The sequence below is a fragment of the Neolamprologus multifasciatus genome, chromosome 13, assembly GCF_963576455.1.
Source record: "Neolamprologus multifasciatus chromosome 13, fNeoMul1.2, whole genome shotgun sequence".
In the NCBI taxonomy this organism is placed as follows: domain Eukaryota; kingdom Metazoa; phylum Chordata; class Actinopteri; order Cichliformes; family Cichlidae; genus Neolamprologus; species Neolamprologus multifasciatus.
Window position 1 is genome coordinate 2,970,431 of NC_140451.1, and position 24,315 is coordinate 2,994,745.

General features: G+C 42.5%; 1 protein-coding gene and 1 long non-coding RNA gene across 2 annotated transcripts in view; both read right to left on the minus strand.

The window, feature by feature from the left end:
- LOC146504810 (uncharacterized) overlaps positions 1-24,315 on the minus strand; it is a 39,722-nt gene that overhangs the window by 12,346 nt on the left and 3,061 nt on the right. The window contains exons 2-3 of the mRNA XM_085182178.1: positions 19,232-19,935; positions 4,713-4,874 (exon numbers count right to left, since the gene is read on the minus strand). Of these exons, the coding sequence (XP_085038304.1) occupies positions 4,713-4,874; positions 19,232-19,935 (866 nt within the window). The remainder of the gene's footprint in view (positions 1-4,712; positions 4,875-19,231; positions 19,936-24,315) is intronic.
- Positions 5,162-19,215, minus strand: LOC146504811 (uncharacterized). The gene is made up of 2 exons (XR_014877480.1): positions 8,546-19,215; positions 5,162-7,998 (listed from the first exon to the last, which is right to left on the minus strand). It is a non-coding gene; the product is annotated as an uncharacterized LOC146504811 (long non-coding RNA).

A 24,315-nucleotide genomic window follows, 5' to 3' on the forward strand; every position in this document is an offset into this window, starting at 1 on the left:
TTGCCGGTTCGAGCCCCGGCTTGGACAGTCTCGGTCGTTGTGTCCTTGGGCAAGACACTTCACCTGTTGCCTACTGGTGGTGGTCAGAGGGTGCGGTGGCGCCAGTGTCCGGCAGCCTCGCCTCTGTCAGTGCGCCCCAGGGCGGCTGTGGCTACAGTGTAGCTGCCATCACCAGTGTGTGGATGTGTGCATGACTGAATGTAGTGTGAAGTGCTTTGGGGTCCCTAGGGGGGACCAAGTAAAGCGCTCTACAAATACAGGCCATTTATGTTGAATATGGCCGCCTGCTCACCCACCAAACTGAGCTGGTGCCCTTTGTGAGCATGTTTAATTAATCTAGTTTCCTCCATAATCAGAGGAGTGACATGTTTAGCTACATGTTCTCCTTGAATTGCTGTCTGAGTGGTGTCCAAAAAAAGAGCTTTGCTCCTCATGATCACATGTTAACCAAGTCTCTGTGTTTAATAAAATATTTACTGCACTGCATCTCTTGGGTGAACAAAGGCAAAACTTCACTTACAAACAAGAGGAAATGCTTCGAGTTATTCCTGAGATTTGTTCTAGTTTAGCCTCAGCTCCCACTCAGATGGTCCCCACTGGTGACACGGAATCACACAGTCAACAATGAAGCAGTCCCGATGCTGTTTCACCTGAGTCTTTTCCTGGGGAGTGGTAGGGGGGTCATTTCATATCCACAGTGGATGTTTCGACCTGTGGTTGTTGAGACCGGCCGGGTGGAAAACACTGAGAAAACACTGCGCTTGAAATAATCAGTTGGCTTCATGTGATGAAGCTATGATCACTCACCAACCTGAGCCTGTTTGATTAGTTGCCTCACTGGGAGACCCCCGGCTGCAGAAACACATCTCTCACATTGACCAGGCCGGTAATGGAGCAGAGAGTTTGAGTCTGCTCTGCCTTGCTGCTTTCAATCAGCCTCACCCTCAGCCTCTAACAGTCACAACCAGAACATATACCCACACCGGATCCTTCCTCTGTTCCTGAATAGTATCACGATCTACGACAGATTGTCAGTAAAGACAAATCTCTGTCCCAACCTCCCCACAGGAGGAGGAGCAATGTTTCACTCCAGTTTATTAACCAACCATAGACCCAGACAAACTATTCCTCCCGCTCATTCGTTCTTGTTTCCACTGACTTTCCCAGTCTTTTCCCAGCTTGGGATGTGTTCGGTAAATGAACTGGGCCTCAGCACTTTTCTGCTCTACCTGAACATTCAGAGCATTTTATACAACTTGCTTCATTCAATCACTACTTATTGTAGTCACACCATTCTGTCAGAGGCTGGACCTCATCTCTGTAGGCGGTGTCGTCATCGTTGGTGTCCCATCATCAACGATGATGCAGGGATGCGAGGGGTGCAGTCACTGGTGTAGATGGTGTATAGGAGAAGACTCAGCACACATCCCTGTGGTGAGCCAACCTTGACTGATTGTGTTCGGTCAGTGAGAAAGTTTTTGATCCATGTGCATGTAGCGGAGGGGGAAGTCTGAGTTTACCAGCTTGGCTATAAGAATGTCTGGAAAGATGGTATTAAAAGTTACGCTGAAATCAACAATTCCTTTAATGTGCTTCCTCTCAACATCTCAACAGCAACATTGTACGCCATCAGCCTGGCTGTCACTTGGTGTTCGCTCGCTCTGTGGTATAGTATCACTTCCTGTTCCTGCTCAAACACAGTGGTGTTTCTGAGTAGCTTATTTGCTTAGCAGTTTAATTAACAACTTTTAAATACATTCTTTTTTCACAGTATAATCTTCACGTGCTTCATCCGAAGCACACTTTCTGTGTACTCACTACCTAATTTATAGTATTCACTCACTGTCTCTGTACTGTTTTGCTAGCTTAGCTCGTAGCCGACCCGTTAGCACCATGGCTACTTCACCTGTCCCTTCTGCACTTTCTTGCTCATTGTCTCAGAGTGACACTGAAAAACTAGTTCATGCATTTATTACTTCCAGGCTGGACTACTGCAATTCATTATTATCAGGATATCCAAAAAACTCACTGAAAAGCCTTCAGTTAATCCAAAATGCTGCAGCAAGAGTCCTGACAGGGACTAGAAAGAGAGAGCAGATTTCTCCTGTTTTGGCTTCCTGTTAAATCCAGAATTCAAAATCCTGCTCCTCACATACAAGGTCTTAAATAATCAGGCCCCATCTTATCTTAATGACCTTGTAGTACCATATCACCCTATTAGAGCACTTCGCTCTCGCTCTGCAGGCCTACTTGTTGTTCCTAGAGTATTTAAAAGTAGAATGGGAGGGAGAGCCTTCAGTTTTCAGGCCCCTCTTCTGTGGAACCAGCTTCCAGTTTGGATTCAGGAGACAGACACTATCTCTACTTTTAAGATTAGGCTTCAAACTTTCCTTTTTGCTAAAGCATATAGTTAGGGCTGGACCAGGTGACCCTGAATCCTCCCTTAGTTATGCTGCAATAGATGTAGGCTGCCGGGGGATTCCCATGATGCATTGAGTTTTTCCTTTCCAGTCACCTTTCTCACTCACTATGTATTAACAGACCTCTCTGCACTGAATCATATCTGTTATTAACCTCTGTCTCTCTTCCACAGCATGTCTTTATCCTGTCTTCCTTCTCTCACCCCAACCAATCACAGCAGATGGCCCCGCCCCTCCCTGAGCCTGGTTCTGCTGGAGGTTTCTTCCTGTTAAAAGGGAGTTTTTCCTTCCCACTGTCGCCAAAATGCTGCTCATAGGGGTCATATGATTGTTGGGTTTTTCTCTGTATCTATGAAGCACCTTGAGGCGACTTTTGTTGTGATTTGGCGCTATATAAATAAAATTGAATTGAATTGAATTGAACAAAGAGCATCTTTACTGAAGTCCCAGGATTCTCCAGGTGAAGCGTGCATCCTCGGTGGGGGTCGGCAGTCCTTTATGCTCAACAAGTCATTAAGGACAATGATGGTCTTAGGGACCGGGACTATTGTTGCTGAACTACATCGCCCAACATGGGGCTCGAACCCACAATCCTGAGATTAAGAGTCTCTGCTGTACCGACTGAGCTAGCTGGCTAGCTGAGCTTGTGCGGCTACGTTTTGTTCCCATTAAATCTCTGAGTTTTCTAGTATAACCAAAACAAGCCTGCAGTTTGTCGTTACTTACGTTTTAGTTTAAAAAGTCAGACACTCTGAGAAGTGATATCACTTGTAAGCTGTCTCACTAATTTAACCATTTAGTCTGGAGAGCCAGTTTGCTGCTCTATAAAAACGCCATCTGTAAAGCTACAACATCTTATTATTCATCGCAGAAAATAAGAACAATCCCAGGCTTCTCTTCACCCCTGTTGGCTGTAGCTCAGGTGGTTGAACACAATCCCTGTCTGCTCCAGTCGGCCTGCCAAATGTTCTTGAGCAAGACAGTAACCCCAAGTTACTCTCTGATGCATCCATGGGAGTGTGAATGTTAGCTTGGTCTTACACAGAAAGAAGAACGTGCGAATATCTTAATGACCTTGTAGTACCACATCACCCTATCAGAGCTCTTCACTCTCACACTGTTGGTGAATTCTCCCTTAGTTGCACTACAATAGTCTTTGCTGCTGTACTGAGTCTTTTGTCATGTCTTCCTCCCCTCACCACCAGCCTGTAGCAGCAGATGGCCCCGCCCCTCACTGAGCTGGAGGTTTCTTCCTGTTAAAAGGGAGTTTTTCTTTCCCTCAGTCGCCAAGTTCAGTGTTCATAGGGAGTGGTTTGTAGGGTCTTTACATTACAATAAAAAATGTTTTGAGGTGACTGTTGTTGACCATAAAAGTCAGTTGAATTAAACTGTCACAGTCTTAGTGTGATGATGAGAGTCAGCCTCTGCTGTGCGTCCTTCTACCTTTCAGCTTCTCATTTGTTAACAGCATCGATGTTCATGTCATGTTCTTAACACACTAACTTGCTCGAGCGCGCTACATCCTACACAGTGTTACTGTAGATGGTAAAGGCTTTTAGCTGCTGCTCTTCCTGTAAACGATGCACCAGGGCTGTCACACATACACAGACGGTCCATTCAGAGACCACAGACGATATTCCAGTCAGGATTACTCTGATCTTTAGTCTGTCTATCTTATCAGGGTCACGGCGGGCTGAAGCCAGCGTACGCCCTGGACAGGTCTCCAATCTGATGCAGGGCTAACACAGAGACACTGACAACAAGCTCCACACAGAAAGCTCGTTCACCGGCCTGATGAAGTCAAACACAGGACTTCTTGGAGTGAAGCGACAGCGCTAACCACTGCGCCACTGTGCTGCCCATATTAAATGTATTGGTTATAAAATACAGTCTCAGTTTAAACAGCTGTGAGTGTCGCTGGAGGTTGACCTGGTCGTTCAGCACTGTTAACGTGCTCTGCCTTTCTGTTCATTCTCGTGTTCCTCCAGCGTGCATCTCCAAATATCATTGTGCAAGATACTGAAACCTTAGTTTCCTCTGACGCCTCCGCTGGACTCTGAGATCAGGTTCAAAGTGCTTAAGCTCTGAATGTGAGAAAGTGCTTTGAGTGCTCAAACCTAGTACGAAAGCACCATATAGACCAATAAGACAGGCTTTTCAATCTCCACACCCCCAGTTGCAGACAAAGAATCGTAAAGGTCGTCGGACAAAGCTGCAGTTAGCAGAAATATCACGTTTAGGTGTCCAGATGGCGACTTTATTGCATGAGTTGAAATAAGAGCTTGCACACACCTCTCTGGCCTTTCTCATCCTGCACTCCTTTTGCAGACTGCAGATCTGCCTCTGCAGCTGGAGGTTAGTCTCCTGCATCTGGCTGATCTTCTCAACGAGTTGACAGATGTGCTCCAGGTAACCGAGTCCTGAAGATAGCAGGCTGGAACTCACTTGCTGTGCCTGTACAAGCAGAAGGCAGATGGGTTAAGATAGTTATGATAATTGTGCCATTATTATCCTAAACAATGTTTCTGTTTTTTCTCCAGGAGTGCTGTAGTATAATAATCATAATTACTGGCTGGGTTTATTTGTACATTATTCAGTTTTATTAATGAAGAATGTCAGCACAGATAGTGAGCTTCCACTGCAGACTAAAACACAGGCTTATCATTTAGTTTAGTTTATGCAAGAAAAGTGCTTTTGTTATGATTATGATGGAAATGTTTTGGTTACCAGTGTCTCAAATCATTAAACCAGAGCAGATAGTGTCAAACTCAACACTGACATCATTACTTTAGTCTAATTGTTTTGTTGCCCACCTGCTGTGACTGTTAGTGTGCGCTTGCTCCTTCTACACATTAATTAAACTTGGCAGTAGGGGGTCGAAACACTAGGTTGAAGTGTCTGTGAGGAGAGTGATAACCAGTGCTGCTGGACCTGCAGGTTGCTTTTCTCACCTGGTTTTACTAGTGTAACAATTCTGAGCTCCCACCAAGCTTAACACGTCACATTGAGAGATTTCAGAAACCACGGGAACAGTTTGTGTAAGAACAAGGCTGATAAGGATGTTTCTGATTCGGGTCCAGTTCCATGATGTTGTTATCAAACCATTCTAGCTTCACTCTGCCATTAGGATGATCAAGGCACCAGTGTTGGGGAGTAACAGAATACATGTACCGCCGTTACGTATTTAAAATACAAAATATGAGTAACTGTATTCCGTTACAGTTACCGTTTAAAAAGGTGGTATTTAGAATACAGTTACTTTGTTGAAATAAATGGATTACACGGCGGTACTTCCCTGTTTCATATTGTGGCGGGTCAGGACTGTTTGGGTTTTGTTTGACAGCTACGTTCTGTTGTTCCAGGCGGCAGCGTTACGGTTGCCATGGTTACAGGGTGACGCTCTCTCTCTGCGTGTTTCCTGGGTGAGAGAGCGCCTGTTGTTGTTGTGCTAAGCTAACAGGCAGAATGCTACAGGTATAGCTCTAAAGAATGTAGCATCATGGGCAGTGTAGTCCGTGCTGCAGGGAGAATGGACTGCCATACACGTTATGTGTCTGTGAGCGAGGGAGGGAGAAAAAGGAAAAGTACGAGCTGTCATCGAGCAAAAACGGGAGCTGGAAGCATGTAAATATAATAATAACCACTGCAGCCAAGAAGAGAGCCTGACGAGCCCAGTTGTAAGTAAGCTATTAAGACTCGACTGTACACCGTGTAACCTTCCCAACACTGTCAGTGCATATGTGTTAAGAGTTGATATCACTGACGCATTCAAAAAAAGTGACATGTTTTGGTATCAAGTAGATTTCCAAATTCTGTTTTGCAGTTAGATTAACATTCAGGTATAAAAGCAGTCCGCTCGTTTTTAAACTAGTCTAAAAACTGGCATGCAGGCTGGGATTGAACACCACCCTTCTGATTAGTTGGTGCTCTACCACCTGAGCTACAGTCTGATGTTTTAATGCATAGCCTTCAACAGCTGTGTATGAAATGCTCCCTCTGGAAAAACTGCCTCAGTGTCGTTCTCTCTGTTGCTCTATACGCCAGCTGTCCCCTAAAGTTTGTATACATTTAGTGTCAGAAAGTGCAAATGCATCTCTCCGTGTCTGCAGTGAAGCTGCCTCTTCACTAAAGGCTGCTCTTCTCCTGACGTATCGCCTTTCGTAGGATACCTCATTTTGACTCTCACAGTTTCATTCTCACCATCTCCCCTGTTACACAAACACCAAAGCTGATTGTTTGTTTCATTTCAACTTCCAGGCTTTCAAGATCCCATGCTCAGTTGCCAGCTCATCAACATTTCTGCGCATTTATTTAAAATATGGAAAAACTGAAGCTTCCTTACAGCCGGAGTTTAGTTGCTGCAATACATCCATCCATTCATTCACTTCCGCTTATCCTTTTCAGGGTCGCGGGGGGCACTGGAGCCTATTCCAGCTGTCATAGGGCAAGAGGCGGGGTACACCCTGGACAGGTCGCCAGTCTGTCGCAGGGCCAACACACAGAGATAGACAACCATTCGCACTCACATTCATACCTAGTGACAATTTAGATTATCCAATTAACCTATCCCCACAAACTGCATGTCTTTGGATGGTGGGAGGAAGCCGGAGTACCTGGAGGGAACCCACGCAAACACGGGGAGAACATGCAAACACAGAAAGACCCGGCCTGATGGTGGAATTGAACTCAGGACCTTCTTGCTGTGCAGCAACAGTGCTAACCACCGTGCCACCGTGCTGCCTTACTGCAATACAGTTCAGACAAAATGTCTCATCAAGGGTTTCCAAGTCTGTTTCCCAACCTTTGTGTAAAACTGCTGCTTAAATGCATAGGAAAGGTCACACCCTCAGTTCCTGACAGGAGGCAGACAATTACCCTCGCTCACAAGATGCTAGCATCTCTTTGCAAAGGCATATTCAAATTGTTGGTTTATGTGGTAAAATCCATATTTTAATAAGAGGAAACTTTGAGCAAATATTGATCCAACCACAAACATTCCTGTAAGTGTACCAACAAAAGCAGGATGTGAGCTCAGGGCGAGTTTCCCATGCAGCTGACACTGCTGGTCCACAGTGGCTGTGGTGGAAACAAGGTTAAAGGACTGACATCACTCATTTCCTCTGATGGAGAAATGCTTTACAGATCACCATGAAACTATTGTATTGAGACTGTATTTAGAATTTTGCACAATTGCAGTAAATACATTAATAATGTCTTAATATTCAAGTTAAAAAATCAATTTCTACATTAACGTTGAAAATGACTGTGCACAGTGTCCTGGTTGCAAATCCTGTTTTTGCCTCCTAATGTTCCAGTTTAGAGAACAGATGGATAGTGTCACGGTCCTGGATCTGTGATCAAGTATTTTCAGTTTTTTTCTGCACTTTTTAAGTTCATTTATGTTTTAGTTCCTGTGTCTGTTATTTTGTAGCACCTCTGAGTTTGTTATTTATAGTTCCTGATTTTTTGGCTTTGTTTTATTTGTTATTTCCCCTTTTTGTCCAGTCTGTCCTGTCACCATGCTTTTTCTTCAGCGTCCTCGCCTCTGTTTACAGTCTCACCAGTCGTATCTCGTGTCCTGTGTCTGTCTCATCCAGTGTTGCCAACTCCTCAATAAGGAATATCGCTATTGGCTGTCCTGAAAGTCGCTAGAAGTCGCTAAATGACGTCATCACCTAATTTGCATAATTTGTCATGCTAATGTAATTGTAACCTACGTTGTTGGAGAAAGAAATAACATCGTGGACGAGACATAAAGTGAGTAAAAAAACGTCCTAAATGCATTTAGAGTTTATTTAGAACTACAAATTAAATTTCTTTTAGCAATTATTGTTTTTTTAATGTCACAATTCCAACCCTGCTCCTTTATCCGGGCTTGGACCGGCAAAAGTGACCCGAAATAGGCACTCTGGTGGAGTTACTTTGTGTGTGTGTGTTTATAAGTAGTTTTAAACCTTGTGATCCACAAAACAGCATAAGAGTAAAAGAACTGACTGCGTTACAGCACCCGCTGCTTGTTGAGAGTAAAAGCGATATGCGCTTTCACTTCTTTTTTTAGCGACTTTTTTAAGAAAAAAAGTCTGAAAACTCACTAAATATAGTGACAAAGTCGCTAAGTTGGCAACACTGGTCTCATCTCTCTGTGTTCTGCCTCCATGGGGTTCCCAGTTTTGTCAAGTTTACATTTTATTTTGATCGCCTCCTGTTTCGTGTGTATAATGTTCAGTTTTGCTTCTCCTGTCTCATCAGTTTGATTCTGTTTAGCTGTGTTCTCAGGTGTGTCCACTCTCCTCCTGTCAGCACCGACCTGAGGGCAGCCGGTTTAAACAGATGAGCGAGGTGCAGGGGGTCACCAGGTGGTGCTGATGTACTGGGACACTTTGCTAGTCTTGCTGAACATTCAAAATGCTTTAGGCTACAAACTGCATTATAGCTAAACATTTATATTTTAATGTACACACTTGAAATACTTTATTTTCTTAACATCAATGGCAAATTTTCAATTAGCAGTTCACCTGTCATTTATATGTTTGGACTGTGGGTGGAGATACTGACACAGGCACAAGGAAAGCATCCAAACTCCACACTGATGTGCTTCAGATTTGAATCATGAAACATTTTGCTGTGAAGCAACACGTTTATCCCCTGCACCAGCAAAACCCATCCAAATCAAACGTACTCGATCATTTGATTTTCAGCACGAGGCCACCTCACAGCAGAAGTCTTGGCAGGTTGCTTGTGTGTCAATGCAAATCCACAATCTTCCCAGGACGTCCCGACACATCTGCCCCGAGATCAGACCATGCTAGCAGAGCGAGACTGAACAAGTACGGTTTGTTTTGAAGGCTTGTTGGAGAAAGTCTCTTCTCTCTTAAAAGAACACGACAGTCTAACTTTAAAAACCAGCATCTGAGCAAATCAAATGGCTTCATTATCCACAGTTGGCCCTAACACACAGCATGTGGCCATAGCACATCAGCACCTCATTCATCTTGCTTCCTGTCACAGGACCTTATCATGACTGATTGATCACAAACTCCTCTGTATACCAAAATATTCCAGAGGACATTTATCTGATCACAGCAGCAAATCTTTGACATAATGACTGAAAAATAAAAGGACTGAAGGGTCAAAGTTCAGACCTCAGCCTGACTCAGATGATTAAGAGAGTTGTTCATAAATGAATTCCTGCAAACCTCAATGAACCAAAGCAACAAAGTAAAGACGAATGAGCCACAAATGGTGTGAAAGATTGATAAAATCACTTCAAGTTATTACTGACAAAGGAGGTTCTTCATGCTGTATGGGACTAAACTCTAAACATGACCATGGAGCGATGATTAAAACACAATGAAGAACATTAATTCCAGCAGTATGAATATTTGACTGAGCCAGGTTTGCTCATTTTATGGTGGCTGATTAAGATAAGGATGGTGTTCAGTCCAGGAGATGCTCTCACTTCCTCAGGGGAAGTCAGTAATTGGGGTTGGGGGTTGTTCTTGATGGGACAGTAAACATTATCAGGGCTGGCACTGATCTTATCTATGGCCCTGCTCAGACCGCTGAGCAATCCACAGCTGGGAAGACTTAATGGGATTTCCCCATTTAAAAACAAACACACACACAGTGATGCACTTCCTCTGTTTCAGACTCCACTGATCGCGTGAGTCTCACGTGGAAAGTATGCCAAGACTGGATTACCAAGGATGTAAATATACTACATGTCTGATAAAAGAACTACTGCAAGTTTGGAAAACTAAATAAAATGAACATTGGAAGCTCAGATCAGGAATCCCACAATCCAAACTAGAGTTAGGAGAAACATAAATGGAGCCTTCCTGAGCTGACAGTTTTATACTTTGGCAGATCTGTGGTATAATACTGTCATCTTCTTTTTACTGTCGGGATCATGTAAAAGGGAGGTCTGAAAGTAGAAACAATGGCACTGGTCACTATGATAAGGAGTGACACACAGGACTGGAGCCCTTCATCTATCTGATGTCTCACCTGTAGACTATATCATATTTTATATGCTATAACATGCTATCAAGGCTCTACCGTGTGCAAAGGGCATTTTGCCATCATTGAATGATAAACGCTAGGACCAGTTCTGTTTATATTACACATGCTTCCTTTTGGCAACATCTTTCAAATGTGTAACACACATTTTCACATCACAGCTGATCTCTAAACATTCAAAGCAGATAACACCCAGCTCTATCTGTCCATGAAGCCAGATAACACACACCAATGACTTAAACTGCAGGAATGTCTTAAAGACATAAAGACCTGGATGGCCACTAACTTTCTGCTTCTTAATTCAGATAAAACTGAGGTCATTGTACTCGGCGCTGAAAAGCTTAGAAATATGGTATCTAAGCAGATTCTTACTCTGGATGGCATTACCTTGGCCTCCAGTAACACTGTGAGGAACCTTGGAGTCATTTTTGACCTTAAACGCACATATTAAACAAATATGTAAGACTGCGTTCTTCCATTTGTGCAACATCTCTAAAATTAGAAATATCCTGTCTTAGAGTGATGATGAAAAACTAGTTCATGCATTTATTACTTCCAGGCTGGACGACTGCAATTCATTATTATCAGGAAGTCCTAAAAACTCCCTGAAAAGCCTTCAGTTAATCCAAAATGCTGCAGCAAGAGTCCTGACAGGGACTAGAAAGAGAGAGCATATTTCTCCTGTTTTGGCTTCCTGTTAAATCCAGAATTCAAAATCCTGCTCCTCACATACAAGGTCTTAAATAATCAGGCCCCATCTTATCTTAATGACCTTGTAGTACCATATCACCCTATTAGAGCACTTCGCTCTCGCTCTGCAGGCCTACTTGTTGTTCCTAGACAGTGTTGGGAAGGTTACTTTTAAAATGTATTCCATTACAGATTACAGATTACATGCCCCAAAATGTATTCTGTAACGTATTCCGTTACGTTACTCAATGAGAGTAACGTATTCTGAATACTTTGGATTACTTAATATATTATCATGCTGTTTACAACTACATGAATGTACTATTGCTGTGATTTATTACTGTTACTGAAGGTCCGCGGCTCCGAACCGTAGTAAAGGGACCTCTGGCTAATACGGTGGGTTCTGTGTCGGCTCGTAGCTGAAAACTAGCTTTACTTTGTTGTCTGGGTCAACTTTGCTAGCAGAGACAGAGAGAGGCGTTGAAAGGCTGCTCCAACAGAACTTATTGTTTTGGAGGAAAACACGAACACGGTGTACAGTCGAGTCTTAATAGCTTACTTACAACTGGGCTCGTCAGGCTCTCTTCTTGGCTGCAGTGGTTATTATTATATTTACATGCTTCCAGCTCCCGTTTCTGCTCGATGACAGCTTGTACTTTTCCTTTTTCTCCCTCCCTCGCTCACAGACACATAACGTGTATGGCAGTCCATTCTCCCTGCAGCACGGACTACACTGCCCATGATGCTACATTCTTTAGAGCTATACCTGTAGCATTCTGCCTATTAGCTTAGCACAACAACAACAACAGGCGCTCTCTCACCCAGGAAACACGCAGAGAGAGAGCGTCACCCTGTAACCATGGCAACCGTAACGCTGCCGCCTGGAACAACAGAACGTAGCTGTCAAACAAACCCAAACAGTCCTGACCCGCCACAATATGAAACAGGGAAGTACCGCCGTGTAATCCATTTATTTCAACAAAGTAACTGTATTCTAAATACCACCTTTTTAAACGGTAACTGTAACGGAATACAGTTACTCATATTTTGTATTTTAAATACGTAACGGCGGTACATGTATTCCGTTACTCCCCAACACTGTTCCTAGAGTATTTAAAAGTAGAATGGGAGGCAGAGCCTTCAGTTTTCAGGCCCCTCTTCTGTGGAACCAGCTTCCAGTTTGGATTCGGGAGACAGACACTATCTCTACTTTCAAGATCAGGCTTCAAACTTTCCTTTTTGCTAAAGCATATAGTTAGGGCTGGAATCCTCCCTTAGTTATGCTGCAATAGACGTAGGCTGCCGGGGGATTCCCATGATGCACTGGGTGTTTCTTCTTCAGTGATGATTTTCTTTTTTTCTTTTTATGAATTTATTAAGAAAAATAACTTCAAACATTTCCATGGAAATTGAAATCTTCTCTGGTCCTCATTTGTAAGATTTCCATTATCTGTGCTCCACCCAGAATACTTTCTCAAACATGACACTACTAGAAAGGAATGAGACACCAGATGTGTATGCTGAGCACCATGATGGAGAGGAAGGCACTACAACATCACGTACTCTGCTTTTCCTGCCAACACCAGTCTCTTGAGCACACACAGACAGTGCTTTGGCCTCACCTCTCTGCAGCATATCTTTCAAAGCTCCTGGGGAGGAACTGCAGACTGAATTTTTTAATTCTGTGTTAGTTTTAGACTTTTGATGAATCCATACACAGTTATGTCCCTCTGAAGGTGTTTCATTATTGTTACACTGCTATAACAAACACTTCAGCCATTTCAGCTTTGGAATATTGTTCATATTTAAAGGCTGCACTACAGTTACCCAGTATCCACTATTCTTCTCCTAATTACATTTCACACTAGTGCTGGTGAGGTATGCACTGGATATTATTACAACACATCAGATATGCAGTCAAAGATAAGAGCTACCATATTACTGTTCAAAATATGACAGCAATGCACTCAGGAATGTCTCCAGTTCTGGAGGCATCCGTGGAGTTTGTATTTAATAACACACAGAGGAACAGAGGGTCAGAGAATAGCCAACCAAGTCGACACAAAGCAAATATTTGTGAACTGACACAAGGTTTAAGGCAAAAAAAAAAGCCAACGTCCCTGTACTGTGAACTACAGAGTCCCCGTTTAGAGGGGAAGTATTTACATTATTAGCTGTGGTGACAAGTGAAGATGTAATACTGCCTGTCAGCTTGAAGTCGTGCTGGGCCCCACAATCCAGTGCCAAATGCCATTACCTCACAGGGGCCCCCAGAAAGCCATCAAAGAGCCTTTATTTAGCTAAATATGTGAGTAATTTGAGATATTTGACACCGATTTGATATGTCCACACAGACCGCCGAGCTCTGGGGTTGGAAAGCAACGAGGGTCAATGACAGAGGAGCTCGTGGTCAGTGACAGTATCACTAGAAAAATCTCCAGTTCTCCAGCACAGATGAACAAGTGTTGCATGACATGCAGTTTCATAAAAAAGCCTCGCTGCACTCGGTCTGTGAGCTCGTAGGCTCTCGTGTCGAAGTTTGACTGATGTGGCAGAAATAATAAAGCTGTGTCTCCAGAAATGCCTTTGAAGGATGCAGCAGAACAGCTGCAGTTTACTCAGGACAGAGTTGGAGGTGCTTCGGCTGTAAACACAGGGATCCACATGTGTACAAATATGAAATTGTTGTTACACAACCTCCAGAAAATTACTCAGTTTTTCTTTATTTTGTTGATCTGCTTGTATTTATTTCATATAATTATTCTGTTTATATACTGACAGTTAAAAAAATACTATGTAGTACTAGTTGACAAAGGCAGTCATCTCACATGCTTTATTATCATAAGGTACACTTTACATAAACTAAAGAAATAATCCCAATAATGACACAATGAGCGATTGCAGCAGCATTTCCTTTAAGTGAAGAGACCAGAATCAGGCTCAGAGAGGCATCCGGCTCTCAAAGAGAAGACAGGAAACAGAAAGAGAGACACAAAGATTGCACAGATAAAACCAGTAGTAGCATAGCTGCAAACTTTATTGCAAAGGAAGGTTTGGAGCTTAATCTTGACCCAAGAATCGAAATCAGCTGGACTGTGACAGCTGTTGTCATCGTTAATGCCAATATGTCACATCTGCCACAAGATGAAGAATGTTAATGAATTATAAAGAATTATTTTTAGGGACTATAGACTAATGTTTAACATTTTAGTTTTAGTATTTTTTGTTTATTTCTAAAACATCAGACAGCTGCTGGTAATAAAAGGCAGCCCCAGGCTTGTGTCTGATGATTCCAGGAATATCATGACGGTGATTATGACTTTGCAGCTTCCACAGCTGTCTGATGCTTTCCCTGTGAGTCAGCTGTGCCCTCTCATTATGAATGTGGACAAGATAATAACAGTTGGCTTAACATGAATGAGACATGATTCTGCAGATCCTTCTGAATGAGTACAGACACTGTGTTTGTTAATACTCCGCCACAAAGCAGAAAATACAAATTGTTTTGGTTTGGTCAAAAACAAACACTAGAAAAGTCACACATTTTTAAAACCTAGTGGGAGTTGTCCCTTAAAAGTGCTGTTGAGCAAGATCATGTATCCCAACACAAGCTGTGAAAAAGGCATGGGTCACTATCAGCAGAGGTTTTGGGTGAAGCTAACGTGAGAGCTTGCCTTACCTGTTGAGATCACTTGATGAAAGATGTGAGAGGGTGAGGCGTCTGGGGAGAGATCTCAAAATTGCTCCTATATAAGGGATGTTGTTCCATTTGTCCTTCTGTTTCCTTCTAGTTGGCATCTGACCTTCTCTCTGTGCAGCTTTACTGATTTGATGAAGGCCCATTTGGGATAACCACATGTTTTAGGAGCTTTCTTTACATGTGTGTAGGTCCTGATTACTCCAAGTTTGTGTTCCAAAGGTCAGTGGGAGTCAAAGAGGAGGTACTGGTTTGTGTGTGGGGGCTTCCGGTAAACTGTTATCTTTTGCATCTTCCACTGAGTTGTTGTGAACAGTGAAGGCTTTTATTTCTTTGGTTTGATTTTGAGCCAGGTGTCCTGCACCTATCTGTACCAGTGGCTAGGTGTTGTCCCTTTGAAAGAGCCAGGAGCTTTACTTTCCACTTCGTCCATGTAGAGGTATGCTGTACTGGGTGACACTGGGGAGCACATGGCACATCGATGTTTTTGTCTGTAGAAACCCTCGTTGTATCTAAAATATGTGGTGGTAATGCAAATCTGATTGGTGGCACAGCTGGTTCTGTTTTCTAAGGAGCTGTCTTGCTGTAGTCATTTTCTGACCGTCTCCAGTGGGACAGAAGCGAGACCACATCAAGGAAACAGAGTTTTTGGGGTGTACCAAAAGGATACAGTTCAAAATCTTGGCAACAAATATGCTCTTTGATGTTGATGTGAGCAGGGTTACGTAAGCGGTTATTAACAAGAGTAGCAAGTCTCCTTTGCTTTCCTCCTACTGCTAGCAGTGCAGTCTCCGGCAGCCTGAATAGCATAAAAGCCCTCAAAGGAAATGTAGCTGTCTGAAATATACTGGTGCAACAATTTCTCTGTGAAGCATATTAAACTTTTGCTACTTTCTTTGACTTTGGGCCAGTGCTGTCCTCCATCCGGTTGTTAAGTCTGACGTCACTAGCCGTGTCTGGGCCTAAACTCCGCTGCAGGTCCATATGATCACTACGGCATTACTGAGAGTTGAAAAACTGTCTTAAGTCTTTCATCTTTAATAAAATGATCAGCGTTCTGCTTTACCAGGTGTAACAATTGAGTTTAACCTCCAGGCATCCATGAAAACAGAATTTATGACATTTAACGGAGTTAGAAGTTAGCAGGAAGTTAGCTCGCTAGCTTCTATCTAAATACAATATAGCATGTCCTGACTGCGGGGTTTTGGAAACAAATTCAAACGTACAGCTCTGTTATCACTTCCAACATGAATGAAGACAGAAAACTAAACAGCAGTGACGTTTGTAGGGTTACTGAAGTTTGGCTAGCTGGTATATAATGATGTGCTACGTGACCGCTAGCGGCACAGCTATGTTAGCATAATATAAACAAGCTAACTTTTTTTCCACTTGATAAAAGTTAACGTGAGTGTTCTCGGTGGTCAGGAACAAATGTAATCACATGGCAGGATGCTGTAAAAGGACCAAACTTCAGCCAGGAGAACAACTGAGATAATCCATCCACAATACGAGGTTAGTCATTCATATACTGCTGCATGGGCTGGGCTGTAGTTACATCCTAAGGTTTTAAAAACTGAGCTTAAATAAATGATTAGCGGTAATAAAAGCCGAGGGAGGTCAACAGTGATCACTGACTGTTTTAGGAGCTTTTTGAGATTAAATAGAAGAAAATACAAAACATTAAACATGTTAACAACACAAAAGCCATATTAAACGCAGACTACTTTAGGCCTGGAAGTAGGATTCGTCACGTCATCACTTAACAACCGGATTGTATTTGCCAGTGACATTAGATAGAGGTGAAATTTACGACTCTGTTTCTCCAAAACTCTCTGCTGTTTCACTGCACTCTGTCTTTTTCCTCTTCTTCTGTCCATCTCTGCATGCTTGGTGTGTTTCGATCCAGGTATCAGCTGCAATCACTGTGTTCAAACCAGCAGACCAGTCAGCTTCAGGGCAATCAGCTGATCTCTAACGCAAACAGTGTGACTGGCATGAAGTTGTTGCTCCATGGCCCATTGTCCCAAAGAAAAAGACAGTTGGCCAGTTTGTTGGCAAAAGTTAATGGGTAAGAGTAGGATAAAAAAAATCCAAGAATATTAAACAAATACTAGGAATGACTACAAGAGGCTGCACGCAGGTTGATGCATGTGCACCAATGGCTTCAGTGAGTCATCACCAGTGTCGTCTTTTAGGTTTTGTCTATCACACATAACCACATAATATACACTTCTTATCTTCTCGTCCCCCACAGTCAGGGTCCGTTGTGTCAGACGACGGACCTGATTCTGCTGGAGGACTTTTCCTCTTCAAAGGTTAATCCTTCTTTCTACCACTGGAAATGATCGATGGAGTTTTCTCTCTAATATTGCAGCATCTTTATCTTGCAATACAAAGTGGCTTGATATGGCTATTGTTATGAATTAGTGCTGTCAGCAATATTATCACCAGTTTGAACCAATTATACGTACATGCCTACATGAAGGTGCAGGCCAATGAACTGTAGCAACCATGAGGTTATATATATAGCATTCATATTATGTTAACACCAAATGTTCATATAAATGCTTATTTTATTTGTGACATTAATAGTAATATCCCACTCACACAAAAATATAAATGATGATACTGATATCAAAGGTTAATGCAGTATGAACATGTAAAACTTCTTTATAGAGTATTTTGAGTCGTTTTTAATCTGTGTAAAATGGTAACAGTCAGCACAACATACAGGCGAATGTAACAAGTGTAGCTTTGGTACAAACTAGACCTTGGACACATCCAGCACGTGTCATCACTGCTGGCTGTAGGAAATTCTATTTGGTAACAGCCATTTAAATAAAAACAGAACAGAACTAAACTGAAACATAGTCTTTAGCAGAATGGTAAATGGCCTGTATTTATATAGCACTTTACATATCCAGTCATCCACCCATTCACACACTGGTGATGGCAGCTACATTGCAGCCACAGCCACCCTGGGGCGCACTGACAGAGGCGAGGCTGCCGGACACTGGCGCCACTGGGCCCTCTGACCACCACCAGTGGCGGTGAAGTGTCTTGCCCAAGGACACAACGACCGAGACTGTCCAAGCCGGGGCTCGAACCGGCAACCTTCCGATTACAAGGCGAACTCCCAACTCTTGAGCCACGATCGCCCTTGCTTGATTGGATACTATATGAACTGATGCACTAACTGTAGCTGTTCAGTGACTCGGTTTCAATAAGACATTACGCTGTAAAATCTTTGGGCAGTACTGTATGTGTTATGCCTGAAGATTAGTGATGTGCCACACCACTGATTTCCTTTCTGATCCGATACCGATACTTTGTGCACTTAATGTGTTATTGTATTTCAGATTATAGCTTCATAATGATTGCAGGACATCAGACTGCTTGTTCTTATAGTTTAATTATGAAGAATTATCATATAGAAATAAAAAAGCTGAAGCTGTGTGTCGATGCTATTTGAACACACACATGTTGTCATTTAACATGTAGATACTTACCTGGACGCTCCAACAAAAACCTTCAACATTCACACTTTCCCTCCTTCACAGCAGCGCTGTGCCACACGACACATTTTGGTATCAATCCAGTACCAAGTAAATACAGGGCCAGTACTGTCGATGTTACTCAGGCATCGACAGTACTGTTTAAAAGTACTGTCTTTTAAAAGACAGTAGTTTAAAACTACAGCCCTGGACTCTTCAGCATCCTCGCTTTGTTCAGGACCTGAAACCCTGCAGTGGTTCACTCAGGCTACATGGGGGAGAGTAGTGTGCCATGATCAATGAGCCGAATTCTCAACGAGCAAATTGTGAAACATTTTAAACAGAAACTGTGTTTCTGTCTTTTAGCACACAACGAGCTTTGGACATTTTTCATAGTGCATGTTGGAGGTTTATTTTTCCCAAAGAAATAATTAACACAGTTCAGCAGCTACACACTGACCTTGAAGGATAAAAGCAATGTATCGATCCAATACCAATACTAGTGTTGGTATCGATACTATCGATATTTGGATTGATCCGCACATCTCTACTGAAGATTTGATTTAGGAAATTCCGACATGCCAGCTCATGCCAGCTCAGCTGCCAGGGCGATCCAGTCCTGGCAGCTGGATAGTGGAAAGACACACCTTTGGATTGGGAGTCGCAAGTTCAATTCCCATCCAGTAAGGGTCCTTGTTTGACCTCCCATGCTAACAAAAAACAAGCCCTGGAATGGCACGGTTGTGTCTGCAGCTCGGACACAAGCATTTCACTACTCTGTATGATTGTGTATGTCACATATAAAGGTTGCTTTCATCGAGAAACATCGGGCGTACATTAGTCTGCTCCGTTTGCACCCTTGTAAAGTGTGAGGAAGGATCAGCTGATGTTCAGTGGTGCTTTTTTCTTACCTTACTTAATCTGCAGCATTCATCCATGTACTCTTCCAGGCTGTCACTGGTGATACTCCTTTTAATAGGCTCGGGTTCAAAGACTTTGCTTGTCATGTCATCACAGCTTTGTATTAAGGATTGCTCTCCGAGCCTCGTGTCCTCTGAGCTGCTCCTTCCTGTCACAGCCCTGGACTCTTCAGCATCCTCGCTTTGTTCAGGACCTGAAACCCTGCAGTGGTTCACATCCTCACCTATGTGCAACTCTACTGTTATAGCCGAAGAAACGAGTGTATTTGAATGAATTAACAAACTGTCCTGTGTATCCACTGTTGTATTTAAACTGTTATCCGCTGAGTCGTTTGCCTGGTTTTTCTCAGTGCTCTCAGAGAGGATGGTGGGCTCAGAGTTGGAGGAGTCACAGGAAGACTCTCGACTGTGCACCACAAAGCTCTGCTCAGATCCTGTTGGGGTGGATGGTGAATGCGCTCCACTGGGAAGCTCCACTCCAGAGTCCTCTGATTCACACTTGAACAAGTTTGAGAGATGAGTATCTGACAAAATGGCAGATAGATATTTGGAGCCAGGCTTGATCTGAGGCTGCCCAGGCTTTTCATCGAGCTGAGGATTCAGCTCGGGGTGTGAGTTGTCCTGGTCAATAAAAAGCTTCATTTTTGTCAGGACAACCTCGCTGTCCAGTAATGTGTTTTTACTGCCTCCTTTACCTGTTAAATAGAAAAAGAAATCTGTATCAATTGTCATTTTTCATATTTTAGGAAGTCCTTCAATGCTGTGTTGACTGTCCTAACCATGAGCTGTTTGAAACGGTTTGAATCCAGCGAACACGTCTTTGAGTAAAAAGTTATTCGGTTGAAGAATGTTTGTCATCACGGTTAAAAATTTTGGGAACAGTTTCCTGGTTGAACTCCAGGGCCAAGAATCTTACTTCCTACAAAGTTGTAACCAGTGTTGGGAAGGTTACTTTTAAAATGTATTCCATTACAGATTACAGATTACATGCCCCAAAATGTATTCTGTAACGTATTCCGTTACGTTACTCAATGAGAGTAACGTATTCTGAATACTTTGGATTACTTAATATATTATCATGCTGTTTACAACTACATGAATGTACTATTGCTGTGATTTATTACTGTTACTGAAGGTCCGCGGCTCCGAACCGTAGTAAAGGGACCTCTGGCTAATACGGTGGGTTCTGTGTCGGGCTCGTAGCTGAAAACTAGCTTTACTTTGTTGTCTGGGTCAACTTTGCTAGCAGAGACAGAGAGAGGCGTTGAAAGGCTGCTCCAACAGAACTTATTGTTTCAGAGGAAAACACGAACACGGTGTACAGTCGAGTCTTAATAGCTTACTTACAACTGGGCTCGTCAGGCTCTCTTCTTGGCTGCAGTGGTTATTATTATATTTACATGCTTCCAGCTCCCGTTTCTGCTCGATGACAGCTCGTACTTTTCCTTTTTCTCCCTCCCTCGCTCACAGACACATAACGTGTATGGCAGTCCATTCTCCCTGCAGCACGGACTACACTGCCCATGATGCTACATTCTTTAGAGCTATACCTGTAGCATTCTGCCTGTTAGCTTAGCACAACAACAACAACAGGCGCTCTCTCACCCAGGAAACACGCAGAGAGAGAGCGTCACCCTGTAACCATGGCAACCGTAACGCTGCCGCCTGGAACAACAGAACGTAGCTGTCAAACAAAACCCAAACAGTCCTGACCCGCCACAATATGAAACAGGGAAGTACCGCCGTGTAATCCATTTATTTCAACAAAGTAACTGTATTCTAAATACCACCTTTTTAAACGGTAACTGTAACGGAATACAGTTACTCATATTTTGTATTTTAAATACGTAACGGCGGTACATGTATTCAGTTACTCCCCAACACTGGTTGTAGCTTTCTTCTTGTCATATACACGGTAACATGCAGGTACCTTGTGTGTCTTCAGCTTGCTTTCTATCATTATGTTTAAATGTTGTAAAGGAGATTCTGTGGAGGAAACTACCACAAATGAGACCTTGATAACTTTGGGAGGGGTGATATGTGTATATGTGTACATCTGTACAGCAGTACTTGTCACCACCTTTATGATGAGGATGATATGAGGACAGAGTTCTTGCTGTAGATCTGTGCCTGGGATGGCATTTTGAAACAAAGAGACTCACAAATTACAGCTTCTGCTACAGCTGGTCACAGGGAGGACTGCGTAACGTCACGGGTGTAACGTCAACATGTTGACGGCTTTGGGGCATTTTGGTCGAATATATTTCCAGAAAACAAAGGTGGATATCTTGTCAAAGCAAATGCAAAATTAAAAACAGTTTGCTTTCATCCTCTCTGAGTGGAGGAGGCGGTCCTTGCACGGGAATTTTGACGAAACTATAAACGTAAAACAATATGAATGAAAGTAGAAGTCTTTGTTGTCTAAGCACAGAAGAAAACATGTGAAAGCAGTGTGTGTTTGTGAGAATCAGCTTCCCTCTGTGTGGTTTCAATAAGAAAGAAGGGACATTGTAACTGTAAACGGTGGCGGCCTGAACTGAAAGATGAATGAGACACAAGTAATAAAAACAGGATGTCAGAGGAGGAGCCACAAAACTGCTGTTCAAGGGCAGCTCCTTTATTACCCACACAGCTGTCCAGTGTAAACACTAGAACACCACAATGCAGAGCGAGCTCAGGTCTGTCAGCAACTAATAAACGATCATTACAAACTTTTAAAAGCACAGTTTCAGTTCTATGTAACATTTGGAAACCAGAACACATCCAAGACTTTCTGCTTTTCTACAAATCCTTCTGAGAGTCCAGGGATACGTTTTAGGTTTTACACAGTTGGTTTTAAAAGAAGCAAAATTCAAGAGCATTTGAAGAAGCAGCACTGAGCAAAGTGAGCAGATGATGAGCTCACGGCTTAAGGGAGCGATTGTCCAAGGGAGGGGCCCAATATTCTGATTAACAGCAGAAGAATGTCCAGCAGTGATGATGCAGGGGTCACGCACACATAAAAGAGGTTTAACTGGTGGACACGGCGCAGAAATTTGAATTATAACAGACATGTGATCAGAAATGTTTAAACTGCAAATTTGAACATCACATAATTACAGAGCACGAGATAAGACTGATAAGTACGTCCACGCTCATGGGAGGGAGCGCCGACTGACTGAACACGATTAAAAGAGTCAGTAAGGTTCAGCACGTCTTTCACAAGAGGTTTCAAAGTTGACATAAATATCAGCAGTGAGCATCTAAAACTGTTAAAATGGTGAATTTGCAGCACTGGTTAAGTTTAATGACTCCCTGTGATTCTTTATGGTGGACAGTCAATGACAGCTTACATCAATTATTCTTATTTATACTGTAAATTTATTTAATTTGATGATTTTTGATTCGATTAATTCGTTTAATTCGACCTTTGTTACTGGCATTACAAATCAGCCTCACAGTGTTTGTAACAGCTGCTTATATCTTGCTAAATTCAGCTGGAGCCCTGAATCCACATGTCAGCTGATCACAGCCTGCAGCTCACAAAACGAGTGATTATGTGACTTGTAGTTCTTTTCCACACGGTGCACGGCTACACCTGATCTTAGGGTTCATGCCAAATCCTATTTTAACACATCCTGGCTACTGTTGATGGTTTTAAATACACAGCATACAGAGTTGAGCTCACACTGCTGTTAGAGCTAAATTATATGTAGCCTGAGAGACAGCACTATACTTGCTTTAAAGATTGTTACTTTGAGCACATGATGACTACTCGAGGAAATACAGATGAGACTATCAGGACAAAATGAAGAGAACATTACATTTAGAAAGCTACACTAGGTATAACACAAGGTTATAATAATCATATCTGAGTTATCAGTTATTATATGAATAGTATCCTGCTACTCTTTTGTCTCTTTCCCCCACTCTCTGACCACTCACAAGTTTCCCTTCAGTTCATTTAATTGCATTAACCCAGAGTCAGCCAGCACTGATGCTTCTCCTGGTCCACATGTGTCCATCTGGCTGCTTTGTTATCAGCTGTAACTCCTTTGCAGAGTTTACTTGTCAACGCCAAATAGCAGCTGATGTGTTTTCAGCAGTGTTGGTCAAGTTACTAATTACTGATTACTTCCCCCAAAATGTAATCCTGTTACTTTACTGATTACTTATATTCAAAGGTAATTAATTACTTAGTTACTTTTTAAAAACATGATTTACAACCTGAGTAGGTGATAAAGTGATAGATCTTTCAGCCCAATTCTACTTTTTCTGCATAATCATCATACAAAATGTAATCAGATGGAAAAGTCTCTTTTTAAAACTTGTTTTATTAGTTTTAATCTTTTAACTTTATGCATCAAGCAAAAATTTAATTATCTGCAACATTCTCTGACTAGAAGAAATTAGTTTAATATTTAAACCTATTTTCTGCACATTCCAGCACATAAAATAAAATATTTGTGTGTTTACACTCAGTCTTTCAAATAGATGCAAGTAAAACACAGCAGAAAATAAATAAAGTCAAAGACTAGCGGTCCTGTTGCTCTATTTTCACCTGTAAAGCAGGAGTGGGGTAGGCGGAGGTTTACCCTGGTGCAGGTGTGCAGCGGTCAGTGGAAGAATCCACGAGTTTCTCTGTGAGTTTCCCATTACGTCGTAGCTACTCGGAGCTTGCTCGGAAGTTTAGGGGTTTTTTTTCGCTGTAAAAAGAAGTTTTCTTCCCACGCACAACGGACACTAATGTTTTTGTCACTTTTTATGGAATCAAACTCAAAGTAAGGTCAGTACTTCCACGCTTTAAACGCTGCACGCTCATACTCTCTCTGCACTCGATATATGATCCATTGTTGATCTGCACACAGCTGTTGTCACGAACGTCGCACTCGCTTACGTCACTGTCATGAGACATTCTCGCAAAAAAATCACGGTTTTAGTAACGCAGTAACGCAGCGTTGCTACGGGAAAGTAACGGTAATCTAATTACCGTTTTTGCAATAGTAATCCCTTACTTTACTCGCTACTTGAAAAAAGTAATCAGATTACAGTAACGCGTTACTGTAATCTGCCCATCTCTGGTTTTCAGTGACAGA